Source organism: Ictalurus punctatus, chromosome 3 (genome assembly GCF_001660625.3).
Source record: "Ictalurus punctatus breed USDA103 chromosome 3, Coco_2.0, whole genome shotgun sequence".
NCBI lineage: Eukaryota > Metazoa > Chordata > Actinopteri > Siluriformes > Ictaluridae > Ictalurus > Ictalurus punctatus.
In genome coordinates, this window is record NC_030418.2 from 29,855,186 (window position 1) to 29,870,421 (window position 15,236).

Consider the following 15,236-nt stretch of genomic DNA (forward strand, 5'->3'; position numbering starts at 1 on the left):
ATCTGTGAAACATGATGGTGGTAGTATCATGGTTTGGGCCCGTTTTGCTGCATCTGGGCCAGAACGGCTTGCCATCACTGAAGGAACAATGAATTCTGAAGTATACCAGCCAATTGTCAAGGAACATGTCAGGACATCTGTCCGTGATCTGAATCTCAAGAGAAAGTGGGGCAAGCAGCAAGACAACGACCCTAAGCACACGAGTCGTTCTACCAAAGAATGGCTAAAGAAGAGTAAGTTAATGTTTTGGAACGGCCAAGTCAAAGTCCTGACCTTAATCCCAAAATAAATGTTGTGGAAGGACCCGAAGCAAGCAGTTCATGTGAGGAAACCCACCAGCATCCCAGAGTTTAAACTAATCTGTACTGAGGAACAGGCTAAAATTCCTCCAAGCTGATGTGCAGGACTGATCAACAGTTAGCGGCCATGATTAGTTTATTACTGCACAAGAGGGTCACACCAGATAGTGAAAGCAAAAGTTCACATACTTTTGCCACTCACAGATATATAATATTGGGTGATTTTCCTCAATAATTAAATGACCAAGTATAATATTTTTGGTTTCCTTTGTTTAATTTGGATCTCTTCATTTACTTTCAGGACTTGTGTGAAAATCTCATGATGTTTTAGGTCATATTTATGCATAAATGTAGAAAATTCACAAACTTTCCAGCATCACTATATTTTACAGGGCTGAAATCCTTTAAGATCCATGCTCACTTATCACTTTAATAGAAACACCTATACCCCTGCCCATTCATGCAGTTATTAAAATCAGCCAATTATGTTGCAGCAGCATTATGCATAAAATCATACATATACAGGTCAAGAGTTTCAGTTAATGTTCACATCAAACAGCATTTCAGAAACTGCTGGGATTTTTACACACAACAGTCCCTGGAGTCTAAACAGAATGGTGCGAAGATGAATAAACATCCCAGTTTTGTTGGTGGAAGCACCTTGTGGATGAGAGAGGAGAATGACCAGACTGGTTTGAGTTGACAGGAACGCTACAGTAAGTCAATTAACCACTCTTTACAACTGTGGTGAGCAGAAAAGCATCTCAAAGTGGATCATGTCAATCCATAAGGTGAATGGGAAGACGACCACATTGGGTTCCACTCCTGTCATCTAAAAAGATGAATGTCAAGCTACCGTGGGAACAGGTTATCCAAAACTGGACAGGTGAAGATTTGAAAAAGACCAGGCGATTCAGATTCCTGCTTTCGGCTGACAGGAGAGAAACCCAACATGGTCTTCTGCTGCTGTAGCTGCTGCTGTTCAATCTGAGATGCTTCTCTGCTTTGTGTAGTTCCATATTACACATGTTGGAAGCCAAAAACCAGAAGTGAGGGTTTATTTTATTTGTTTGTTTGTTTGTTTTAAAATTAATATATCTCTAAGCATTTCCACGACGGGAAAAATTATCAACAATGTAAAAGTTTAGTCTGTGACGTAACTACCCTCTCTACAGAACTACCTGCTCATGCACGGTCGCCTCACCAAGTTAATTAGTTTTCTGTGAATTTTTCTAACCTGAGATTCAATCCAATATAAATGGAGTGTGTGTGAATATTGGTGAAGTGCAGATCAAGCCAGAGCGAGGCAGCATCACTTAGTCTCCCACTGTGACGGCTCTCCATCACACTGCACTGCCGCCTCATTGCGCTGAAGAGCTCTCGTTCAGATTGGTCGATCCGTCATTCCTGCCTCCTCATGCTCATCCATTGCAGCTGCCGGAGTGATGCACTCTCCTGCTCTTCACACACACACACACATGCATACACAAAGCATCGACTGTAGTGCCTGTCCAAATCCTTTTATTTTTATGGCAGCTGCATTAGGTTGATCTGCTATAACATCTCTGTAACTACTGATGGAACACTGTATTGTGTTAGAAGTTAAATACTGGCTGGGAAGGTAAGTGCTGCAACATACAGTTGAGGTCATAAGTTTACATACACCTTAAATAATCTGCAAAATATTAATAATAAATAATAATAATAATAATTAAAAAAGAGAGGGATTATAAAAATTGCATTTAGTTTTTTTATTTAGTTCTGCCCTGAATACGTTTTTTCACATAACAGATGTTTACATATAATGCTCAAGACACAATAATAACTGAATTTACACAAATGAACCAGCTCAAAAGTTTACACACGCTCGATTATTAATCCCGTGTGTCGTTACCTGGGTGATCATCGACGGTGTTTGTTTTGTGAGAGTTCTTCATGAGTCCCTTGTTTGTCCTGAGCAGTTAAACTGCCCATTGTTCTTCAGAAAAATCCTCCAGGTCCTGCACATTCTTTGCTTTTCCAGCATTCTACATGTTTAACCCCTTTCCATCAGCCACTATAAGATGTTGAGATGCATCTTTTCAAACTGAGGACAATTGAGGGACTCGTACATGACTATTACAAAAGGTGCAAACGTTCACTGATGCTCAAGAAGGCAACACGATACATTAAGAGCCAGGGGGGTGTAAACTTTTTAACAGGATGATCGGTGTAAACTGTTATTTTGTCTTCTAGGGAAACATGCAAATATCTTGCGTAGCTTCTAAAGGGCAGTACTAAATGGGGAAAAAAAGATTTAAAAAAAAAAACACCAACAGTGTATACCAATCAGCCTGTTCATTTTGCAGATTCTGCGAGGGATATGTAAACTTATGTCCTCAACTGACCTCATAGCATGTATGACTTTTGACCCCTTTCCATGGGAATACAGGAGACACCTGAAAAGTGCACATTTCCGTTTTTTTTTTATTTATTAATTTTTTTATATAGATAAAGCAGCACTCAGACTAATCACAAATAGAATTTGCTTGGCAGAAAAACCACTTCTATGGAAGTATTTTGCGGACAATGTTCGTTTTCTATTTGTGGACGCATAAGTTGTGACATTCAAATGCATGTTATGTATTACCGTTTGCATTTTCATTTACACGAACGTACAGTGTTGGCCAAATTCCAAATGGAAACGCAAAGTCCATTTGCAGTTGCATTTCCTGTGTGTTACGCGGTGTGACCCTGTCATATTGAAATAGCAATAGCAGTTACCCCGTTTGCTATTTCATTTCCTCAGCGTGGCGTACGGAGCCTGCTAATATTCAAACAGAATGGCAAATCAATTTGCATTTGCATTTCCCATGCCTTGCACAGAAACCTGCCAATCAGTGTTGGGGGTGGGAGTATACTACCCCCAAACTATGTTTGTATTTGGAAGTGACGTCACTCATAGTCGACCGCATTTTAGACTGGCTCGCCGTCACCGGAGATTCACGGCACATTTGAGATCCTCTCTTCTATTACTCAAACAATAAACGCACAGAAAGGGCAAAATGTGTATTGTCTTACTCTGGAGTGAAACGGGAACCGAGTACAATTGAATATATATTTTTTTAAATTCCCGTTAAATCCCCTGAAGTTAATCCTCTCAGAAACGCAGCTCACCAGCGTTTATAGTAATGGAGTCAGTTAGGGACCATCTAAAAATTGAATGACCTGGGCAACTGTGTACGATTCTACCAAGATTATTTGGTATTTACATTTCAATGGGATTAAAATCCGGGCTTTGCCTAGGTCATTCTATAACCCTCCGTTTTTTGTTTTCGAGCCTTTCCTTGGTGAATTTGCTAGTGTGCTTAGGATCATTATCCTGTTGAAAGGTTCACTTCAACTTTGGGACAGATGGCCTCACATTATCTTCAAGCACTCTTTGATATGATTCAGAATTCATAGTTGAATTAATGAATGCAAGCTGTCCAGTCCCTGAGGCAGTGAAGCAACCCCAAACCATAACATTCCCACCACTGTGCTTCACAGTTGGTATGAGGTGCTGCTCCTGAAAAGCTGCCTTTGGTCTGCACCAAACATGTCTGCTTTTACATTGGCGTCTTGCAAAGGCTTTCTCCTGGCTCGCCTCCCTTTCAGTTCAAATGTGTGCAGTCTCTTTCTAACTGTAGAAGCATGCACTTTGACACCAACAGTTGCAAGACTTACTAGCAGATCCTGTGATTAAAATTTTGGGGTTCTCGGAGACTTGTTTTTGCATCAGACGGGCTGCTCTTGGGCTGAATTTGATGGTACGGCCAGTCCTGGACAAATTGGCAGTTGTTTGAAATCTGCACCACTTGTAGATGATTTTCCTTACAGAGGAATGACGTATTTCAAATAATTTAGAGCTCTGTTTAAACCCCTTGCCAGACTCATAGGCATCCACAATTTATTTTTTTTCTGAAGGCCTTACAGAGCACTTATGATCTTGGCATGATGACACCACACACCTGAATAACAAAGCAAACACCAGACACTAGATATGAGAAGGGTGTAAATAAGACTGGCTCCACCTGCACTCCCTAAGCAGGTTCTAATCACTGGCACCTAGTCTTGTACACCTGATTCTAATTTTATGGATTTGTGATAAATGTAGGGTGTACTTACTTTTTCCACGTGACTGATCTGTTAATTTAAATTGTGAAAATGACTACAAAACATTGTCATTTGATAGAGTATATCAACTTTATTAATAGGCACTGTTTCAAAAAGGATCAAATGTTTTCTTGTCCAAATATGTAAAAAAAAAAAAAAAAAAAAAACACACACACAAAAAAAAACAATTTCCATGTGGTGTAATTGTTTTTTCACATGATTGTAATGTGTGTGTGTGTGTTACATTCCTCACTGAAGTGCTTATTAACACATAAATATTAACAACCAATGCTTAGAGCAAAATTACACATAATGATTATTGTAATTATAGTTGTCATGCAAGTAGAATTCAACATGTTGATGCCAAATTGAGAACTTGAAGATTTTTAACCTCATACAGGGCCTGCAACTTACACAGTGGAGATATCATCTTATTTATTTTGTTTGTATGTTTGTTCACTCACTCATTTATTTGTTTGTTTGTTCATTTGTTCATCTTATGTGACCGTTTTATCTCGGTCAGGATTGTGGTGGATCTTAAACCTATGACAGGAACCCTGAGTGCAAGCCAGAACATCAGATGCCAGTCCATCACAGGACACCATACACACACACATATTCACACTTAAGGGCAATTATATATATAAGTATGTATATGTATATATATATATATATATATGTGTGTGTGTGTGTGTGTGTGTGTGTGTGTGTATATATATATATATATATATATATATATATATATATATATATATATATATATATATATATATGCAGCTGTGAGATATTTTGACTAAGTCCAGAAAGACAGTTGAATTAGTCTGAATTGGCCAGAAGTGCTTTTGTCAGATCTTCTGTACTTAGAAAAGTGGAATTGCTCCAAATAAAAGTTTTCTTGAGGCTTGGAAGAATAGTAATGCATTTCAAAAATACAGGGTAGATGAAAAGAATGGAAAAATAATGAAAACTAGAAGAATAATGTCAAGCTTCAAACATGATTAACTATAGGTGCATACTAGACGCTCTGCAGTTCCCTTCAGAGAAAACAAATACTTTTACCCATTTTTTTTCTCTTGAAAGCAACCTATTTTTATACTCCCAGGCCTTTTAGATTACTATATCCTACCGAATGTGAAGGCCCACTTGCGCTTTATCGTTTCAAATCGTTTTTGGAGCATCACAAATACACGACGAACAGGGAGAGTTGAGCTGAAGCATCCGCTGTGATTGGTTGATATGCATGTGTAAATGAATGTGGGGCAGAAACAGGTAGCTCTGATAGCATGTCTCACGCTCTCACCTCACACGTGTGTATCACAAAAGTGTCAGAAATAGCAAATCTATTAGTGTAGCTACATTTTCCATAGGGAAGTGAAAGCGTTGTTCCTTTTAAAGCCAGCAGCTTCTGAGTTGGACTTCTGAGTAGTGTGGACAAACACTACATCCTTTCAACCTCTAAATGTATTTCAGGTGGTTTTTAAACTAATGGATGAGTGCTGAGAAAATGTCAAAAGCTTCAAATCATGCTTTCAAAGAAATATTTTCCATTAGATGCAGTGATTCAACAACAACAGATGAAGGGCTTTTTTATCAAACAGCAATTAAAAAAAAAAAGATATATGTATGGTTGGCCTTTCCGTTCATTACTGGATCCAATTTAAGATTCTGTGTGTTTTTAAAGGGCTTATCACTAATAACATCCTTTGAGTGGCAGTTCTTGTTGATCGAGGGCTTTATCTGCCTGGTCTATCTGCCACTGGTAGTGCCTACTCAGCAAGGCATGAGGTCCCTTTCTAGACCCTTCAAACTGACTGTCCTTCAGTGGTGGAATGAAATTCCAACCTCAATCCGGACAGAAGAATCCATCATCTTTATAAAAAAAAATAATAATAATAATAAATAAATAAAAAGGCTAAATATCCACCTCTTCCATGAACACTTAACTAACCCCTCAGTTGGTCCCATTCAAAAAATAAAAGAATACAAAATATGCACTTACACTGGCTCTTACACCTCTATTCTGTGCACATTGCTCTAGCACTCAATTATAAACATCTTGTATGGCAGCACTTCTTGTATTGTTCTCTGCTTGATATATCACTTTGCTTGTATTTCCTCATTTGTAATTCTCTCTGGGTAAAAGCATTTTCACTTGTCCAGTTTCAGCGACTATCCCCACTGTAGCCTCAGATTCCTGTTTTTGTCAGCGAGGAGTGGGAACTGATGTGGTCTACTGCTGTTGTAGCGCATTCGCCTGAAGGTTCAACATGTTGTGCTTTCACTACGGCTGTAAAGAGTGGTTATTTGAGTTATTGTAGCCTTACTGTGAACTGCCACTCAATGGATGTTTTTTTGTTTGGGGGTTTTTTACACCCTTCTGTTGTGTGTAATAATTGCATGAATGAGCAGGTATACAGGTGTTTCAGTTAAACTAGCCAGTGGGTATGCTTACTCCTTACTACTCGCCGCCTTGTTTGATAGACAACCAAGGTCCTACTGCTGTTCTGCAAACCCAGTTTGTCTACTTCTAATAAAGTATAATGAGTACGATAAATTGGCATCTGCCATCTATTGACGCAGACATCTCTTTGGATGGTGGCTGGCTTGTGGTTGAGACATCCACAGAAAGCCTAAAACAAGAAAGGACATATTTGATACAAGCTGGGAGAAAGCAAAACATTGGCTAGGGTTCCTGTACAATCTGAAGGTCCTTGACTCGTCATTTTTTCTATACTTATGTTAAACATGGGATAAATATTGTCATCATATTAAATAATATAAATGTAAACAATGTATTTAAAATTAAGCAGGAAATCAAAATATCAAATATTACTATATATAGGAAACATTTATACGTAGGTTCACGCCTGATATGCATTATACTGATTACTGATCACAAGGTAAATTATTAACTGAATGTATTTATAAATTAATTAAGAGAGATGAATTATGAATATTGAGTCTCTTACACAGGTGATTGATGGCTTTGTAAATGATCTAGCAGGCTGATAGAGGGACGTGTTTAGACAGCACGGTCATGACCGTTCTCTTTTCCATCTCCAGGGAAACGCTGTATGGGCTTGGTGGATTTGGACCGCAGTTGGGCTGCCGAGACTCACGGTTACTCGGTGAAGGTGATGACCATGGAGCCTGAGAGCTGCTCCCCCAAGAACAACATGCTAGTCGGGGTTCTGGCCTAGCCTCTCCATCCGATGACTTTAACAACTTTAAAACAGGATGTAGACTGGAGCCTTGAGGAACACCTTAGAATTAGATATGATACTTCAGGAGTATAAGTGATAGCTCTGAGATGTCCATAGGTGATGAGGATTTGTTGAGTCCATTATGTGTTCAAAGTGACTTTTAGAATAATAATTTAACGTTTTGGGCTTTTTTTTAAATTATTATTATTATGTTGAATTGTGAACTGCCAGCAATGGATGATTTTCTCAGGAGGCTAATCCTTATTTGTGGACACATTAATTGTTTTGTTTTTAAGTTCATAACAACAATTTAATTGGAGCACAATGTGCTAGCTGTGCAGTTAGGGGGAAATAATCAGTGACTGGGTGGTGTGATGCGTACACCATTATTTTCCCCCCTTACAGCCCAGGCCAAAGTGTTTCATTCCTCTTATACGACGAGTACATTTTTAACATTTATTAATAAATCTAATGTTTTTTAACTATTTACAGTTACATTTAATGTTGTAGAACCTCTCCAAATCTAGTCATTATCTACATTATAACAGATATAATCTGTTGTTCCCTCATCAGTCTCTCTTTTTAAGTAAATAAGAAGTTTTTCTGTAGTGAAGACTCCCTCGGTGGAAAACTTGCTCACGGTTACGAGCTGACACTGGAGACTCCTTCCATAAGTGTTAACTACATGCTTCATAACAGGAGCCATATATTATTTTACCTTATAAACGAGTAAATGACACTTTAAAAAAAAAAAAAAAAAAATCCGTTCGTCTTTAGAATTAAATTATGTGAAGCGTCTAGCATCGAAGTCCCTGTGAATGAGCTGTTGCTATAGAAACGATAATTAATTAAAACAAAAACACTGATATGAAAAAGCTTTGCTTTGAATTTCTAACAGAGCTGCTGTTAAAAAGAAAAATAATGTAAATCTTCTGACCAATCAAGTTTGAGAATTCAGCACAGCTGTGGTACAAGTATGTTCTAGCATATCTCTTGACCTTCGCTCGGTACAGTGGTTGCTGTGTGGTGCTTGGGCCCCTGATTTGCTGAGTGCGAGCTACCTTCTGAAGCAGCACAAGTCGGTTCAATCGGTTTAATACATTAAGAATTGCTTCACATGCTGTTTACAAATGAGGCATTATTGAATTGTGCAATGCCAGCCAGCATATTTTCCTCATTATAAGAATAACAAAAGATGGTTTCTCAAAAGAACCGGTCCTGTCCCATCCCACATATTACTGATGTAAAATTATGCATTATAATCTGCAGAGCCTCCTTGCAGGAAGGCTGCATTTTTTTAAAAAAATCGTTCTTTTCAGAAGTAGCCCGTTGGGGATGAATATACGGAGATATTAATCACCCAGTCTTTGTGGCAGCACGGCGTTGGAGCATTTTAGAAGCGGGTCCGGTGCATCCACTGTCTTGAATGTTTGATCAATTCATAGATTATGTAAAGGTCATCCCACTACACTGGGCCACAGCGAGATATACACTCTCCCTGCTCACCCTGTGTTTATGTACCTTTTACTTCATGGTTGGATTGCTATTGCGCACACACCCCTGCATTTCCTCAGCCCATAACAGCCATGGTGTCACGTTAGATACAGTATAGAGTGGGAAAATTGCTCTCCCACTATGAGGAAGTGGCCGAGTGTGTGTGCGATACATACACACACACACCAGGCTAGCAAATCTCATCTGAATTCTGCTGGCGAAGTGAATAGCTGGAGACACTGAGGCTCTTTCCAACGAGAGGGAATCATGTGGGAAAACCTGCAGTGTGTAGAGAAATATGTTCTGCCAAAGAGAGGAAATGGAGACTCTCTCACTTTTAAAATGAAATATGTGTGAATTACACAAAATCACCAGTTTATTAGTTCCCCGATATGTATAATTCAGACAATGCAATAAATTAAGCGTTGCTTCTCATGCAAATGAGGTCTATTGAATTCTGTACTGCTATCCAGCATATTTCCCACTGTCATTATCTCTTATTATGGGGAAAACAAAAGGATGTGCCTCGAATGAGCCATCTCATTTACTAGTTGTAGCAGGCATGTGGTGTTTGAAAGGCTCGAAGTGCGGAATGACCTTATAGGTTTATTAATGGCGCCATGACCTTTAATACCTTATGTCGTTTCAATTTGGTTTAAATTTCATGGATATGTATTGAATTAATTTCCCATATCCAGCAACAGCTCTCATACTGCAGGTGCTTGATTGAATTTTCTTTGCCTCAATGACTTTTAGCCCCAGCTGCCTGCACTTGCTTCAATTTACAGTACTTTTTATACTATTGTTGGATGAATCGAAAACTTTCAGCATCATCTTTTAATTGTGTTTTTAAGATGAGGATCTCTGGAGGTGGCATTGTAGTTTTTTAAAAATTATTATTATTTGTTAGCGTACACAGCGGGTGCTGCTGAAAGCCTTGTTTTAAAGTTTAAAGTAGGGGTTCTTAGACTTTTTTTTGCTCCAATAGCCCCATTTTGTCCTCCCCCAATAATAAATTCAATGAATTACTGTAAATAAGTGCACAATCTGTAGAAGTGACTTTCTTATTTAAAGATCTTTAAAGATCTTATTTAAGATCTATTATCTTAATAAATCAATATAAAATCACATTAGAAATATAAAGCAATGTATATTTTGCACATGTAATTTTATTCATCAGTGAGGGAAAGATATTGCTGCAGTCTGGTGTGAAATGGGCTTAAAATGAGCTCCAAACTGAATGAAAGGTAGGCTTATCTATAGAACGTATATAATAAATGATAATACATTGCCATGGTTAAATACTTGAGTTCTGTCAAGGTAAAAAAGAGAATGTTTTGAGTTCAATAATCTATCCATTTTCCTACTCAGGGAATTCGGGGCACAAGGCAGGGGACACGCTGTCAAAGTACTGCAGGGCACAGTCCCACACTACAGACAGTCAACCTACAACACATGTCTTTGGACTGGGAGAGGAACCTGGAGTACTCAGAGTAAACCCGTGAAGCACAGGGACAACACTCAAGCTCCGTGCATACAGGGCAGAGGCGGGATTCAACCCCCCAACCCTGGAGGTGCAAGGCAAACATGCTAACCACTAAGCCATTAAACAATTATAAATTTAACATCAGTAACTATATTTATTAGGAAGTCCACCGCAAATGTTCCGTTGAAAATGGTCAAAAGGGGCACTTTTGTTTTTTGACAAAAGTGGGGTGGGGGAGATTGACCCAGAATAAAAAAAAGTAACTAGTCTAAGGGCCAAATTTAACATTTTATAAACATATAAACGCAAGCAAAAAAATTAGAAACTGATATCAAAATATCAACAGTGAACATTTTGGCTGTGTGGACATTAGAGAACCAATTTGTAAATGTAGGGTTTTTTTCCTCCTAAGAATCCACAGTCCAGCCTTTTCCACCAAGCAACTGCCGACTCCACAGCTGGTCATATTTTTACACCTTGAATTATTCTTAAATATTTCACAAAGTATAGAACTATATGCTATAAGTATAGAAATAATGCTTGATAATAATCTCCTGAAACCTCATTCGTGACCCCTCGTAAGTTGAGAACCTGTGATGTAAAGGATCTTTTTCTTTCTGTGACTTGTAAACTTCAGCATTCCCTTAATGCAGAGGACATCACCAAACACTGTACAATTCTACATAAAAGTGGTAAGTAATCGGCTTGCGATTGAGAAGTATACGGAGAATGCTATTATATAAAATGCAGCGGCGTCTCACATTGCAGCATGCCTGGTTTTCTCTTCCGTTCATACAGGAAAGGTGGTTTAATTCTTGTGTGTCCAAGCAATGGGTAAATTTTCTAGAGCACACTCGGGATACATGAGAGAACAGTCTGTAATCTGACTTAAATGTGTCTGTGACGAGAACTAATCAGAAGGTAAAGAAGAATGGATTCAGGAGCAAAAGAACCTCATGTGGTTGTTTGTTTGACCAGACATCGTTTAATTATCTGTGTAGGTTTTATTGCACCAGTCCTTTAGTTGAAAGCCTTGCTCAAGGACTAATATCTTTCTCACAGCCTTGGGATTTGAACTTATAGCCTTCTGGCACCCTACAGATGCTGAACTGCTGTGCCACTGCTGCTCCTACCTCATGGATGTATGATATTGTCAATCTTCCATGCAATCACAAACAAGACTAATTTTTCAACAGCACTTCGTCTTTTATCTTTTCATTTTTTTCCCCCCAAATTGCGACCTGTTTGGTCAAAAATTCTCGATGTCATTCAGCGCTTTACTGAAAAGATTAGCCGTTTTTTGAAAGATTTGCTGTGACAAAAAAACGCAGACAGCAGCACTTTTTAAACTTGTCTCTGTCTTCACAATGCAGTATATTATGAAACAGTCATTTATTTCCCATTACTGTTTATCAAGTCAAGGACCCTAGTTACCCCATTGTGCACTTATTTTCATGTAAATTCTCACTGAATCTCTAATTTACTGTATTACCAGTAATGCACCAATGCACACTACTTCCCTGTTAAAGTACCAAAAAGCACGGGGTTGGCCAGGTTAACTATTTTTTATGGTTTGAGATTTCTACATAATTTGTCATGTTCACAGTAGTTATGAGCTGTGAGTGCTGTCTGAATCAGGTCAGCTGTCTTCCTAACTGCTGCCCTACATAGTGCTTTATATAGGACAGACATTACAGTAAAGAGTGAGTAAGGGAGTGATTTTAGACAGAGACCACACCTCCTTGACTGTGGCTGAAGAACGCAGGCCACGCCTTCTATAATGTTAGTGAGGCACAGAGGCCACACCTCCTTTACAGTCACAGAGGAACAGATACCACAGCTCCTTCACTATGACTGTGGAACAGGACATGCCTCCTTCACTATGACCTAGACACACAGATCAGACCTCTTTCATTATAACTAATGAAATGTGTTGCCTTTATTACTGTAACTGAGAAGAGACACCACACCTTCTTTAATGTGACTGTGGAATAGAGGCCATACATCCTTCACTGTGACTAAGGAACAGAGGCCACGCCTCCTTCACTGTCTGTATTGTCTCGGCATCTCTTATGATGAACAGAGAACAGAGGTCATGTTTTTTTCACTGTGACTGAGCACAGAGACCACACCTACTTTAATATGACTGAGGAATAGAGGCCACACCTACTTTAATATGACTGAGGAATAGAGGCCACACCTACTTTAATATGACGGAGGAATAGAGGCCACACCTACTTTAATATGACTGAGGAATAGAGGCCACACCTACTTTAATGTGACTGAGGAATAGAGGCCACACCTACTTTAATATGACTGAGGAATAGAGGCCACACCTACTTTAATGTGACTGAGGAATAGAGGCCACACCTACTTTAATATGACTGAGGAATGGAGGCCACACCTCCTTCACTTAAATTTCTAAGTAATAGCTCAAGCTCACTAGTAATGTAAAAATAACTGCATGTATGTTATTTGATGCACCCGAATGCAGGCTGTTTCAAATCCTCATAGTCACATTGTAAATATTGAAGCCAGTGACTGATCCAAATCTAAATCAAGTCAGTACATGGACTTCTTCCCCACTTCTGGCTGTTTAAAATTTTTGTCCCGGTCTGAGAAAATCCTTGTGGTGGTCTGAAATAAGGGTTTGTGAGGAAACTACACTGAGCTGAGTTTTTACCATAGCATTTATTAAAATGTCTCATTCTCCAGCATCATATTTGCAGCAAGATCAAACATTTTCATGTTGTTTTGGTGGAATATATTTATAGTATGTCTCTTAAAATATCTAATATGCAGCAATTCCCAATTTTGGCAAACGTTTCATATTTTTTTTCCTTCTAGAATTCAACCACGTCACATCTAATGGGTTTTCCAAAGCACCGCACATATAATAATGGATCAGCATTAAATAATAGTTCATTACAGTGGAGATCAGTCAACAGTATGTCTGCACTGGCTGATGACTAGGGGTCAGTTTTTCTAATGCTCTAACGTGTTATCATCTATGGAGCAGTTGTTCTGTGAATACGGTGAAAAAATGATGAGATTCAGTTCTCTCCTACTTGTCTTGGAGGGTCTAGAGACCTGCATAGTTTAACATTCTCTATTCATAACATGCCTGATCCAGTTTATGAATGAATGATCAAATCCTATACAAGTTGATTCAGATGTATTAGAAGAGGCAGAACCTGAAATGAACCTGCAGGACTGCAGAGCTGAGAAACCCTGACCTTGTAAATCATTCATACTGTATCTGGCTTCACTAAGGTGACTTCTCATGATATGGTTTGTCCTTGTATAGTACTGTGATAAGCATATATGTAAAGTGAAGAGGTATTTTTCTGTTCATAAATAAACTTATAAACCTTTAGATCATTATCTCCATACTCACTGAGTATCTGAACTTTCACTCACCCTGTGGATGTTATTAGATGATGCAGATGTTTGGCTTTGAACACCTTTTGCTTACTCATTAAATGGAAAGATATACATGCCTGAAGCCACTAAGTTTTTCTCGTTTTGCAGCTCTATAACTGAATAGGTTTGCGTGTGTGTATCTGTGTTTAAATGTGTATACGCACAAAAAAAACAGCCTCTGGCATCCTAACATATCTCGCCTGAGCTTGTCAAAAACACCTGAAGCCTTGGCTCATGGTTTGAGGAGGTTCCCCTGAATACCAAGGAGGTGTGTCAGGGAAAAAAAGACTAACTATACTCTTAGAAAAAGGGTTCTTCAAGTGGTTCTTTGTATACGTAAGCTTAGCTTAATAAAAAAAAAAAATTCCCAGTTTGGATGTTTTTGTGTTAAAAACACTCTGTTGAAACTTTTAAGGTTTAATATATTGTTAAAAGTTTACCAGTGCCTCGCTTCATAATCGCAGCTCTTACAGTACTGCCACCTCTAATTCAAATCATGTTTAAATTACACTCGTAATAATACATTATAAATTCTATTTTAAAAAATTACAATAACCGAGTTGCATAAATGTGCACACCCTAATACTTTGTTGAAGCACCTTTTAATTTTATTACATCACTCAGTCTTTTGGGGTAAGGGTCTATCAGCGTGACACATCTTGACATGGCAATATTTTCCCGCTCTCCATTCAAAATTCTAGATCCATCAAACTGTAAGGGTATCTCCTGTGCACAGGTTGCTTCAGGTCACTCCACAGATTTTCAGGTGGTTTCAGGTCTGGACTCTGGCTAGGTCATTCAAAAACATTGATCTTTGTCTGTTTAAGCCGTTGTTTTGTTGATTTGGATGTTAGCTTTGGATAATTGTTGTGCTGAAAGGTGAAATCTTCAGCTTATTAGCAGACACCTGAATGTTTTGCACTAAAATTTGTAGCTATTCATGATTCCCTCCAGTTTGATAAAAGCCCCAGTTCTGGCTGAAGAAAAGCAGCCTTAAAGCATGATGCTGCCACCACCATGCTTCACCGTGGGTTCTTTTGGTGATGTGTTGTTTTTTTGTTTTGTTTTTACACCAAACATACCTTTTGGAAGTATGGAATTATTATACCTTTTGGACTTGGTCTCATCAGACCATAAAACATTTTGCCACATGGTTTGGGGTAATTTAGTCGAGCATTGATGTTTTGTGAGAAAGGG

General features: G+C 38.6%; 1 protein-coding gene across 2 annotated transcripts in view; it reads left to right on the forward strand.

Moving 5' to 3' along the window:
- gstcd (glutathione S-transferase, C-terminal domain containing) overlaps window positions 1-10,282 on the forward strand; it is a 125,409-nt gene extending 115,127 nt beyond the window's left edge. Inside the window, exons 12-13 of one of the 2 annotated variants that reach the window (XR_008396341.1) lie at window positions 859-1,015; window positions 7,497-7,633. Coding sequence is in view for 1 of the 2 variants with exons in the window: in XM_017463306.3 (XP_017318795.1) it covers window positions 7,497-7,633 (137 nt within the window). In the remaining variant the exon portion in view is untranslated. Of the gene's footprint in view, window positions 1-858; window positions 1,016-7,496 lie in introns of both variants that reach the window. The other variant, XM_017463306.3, reaches the window with a different exon arrangement.
- Window positions 10,283-15,236: the final 4,954 nt, after the last annotated feature.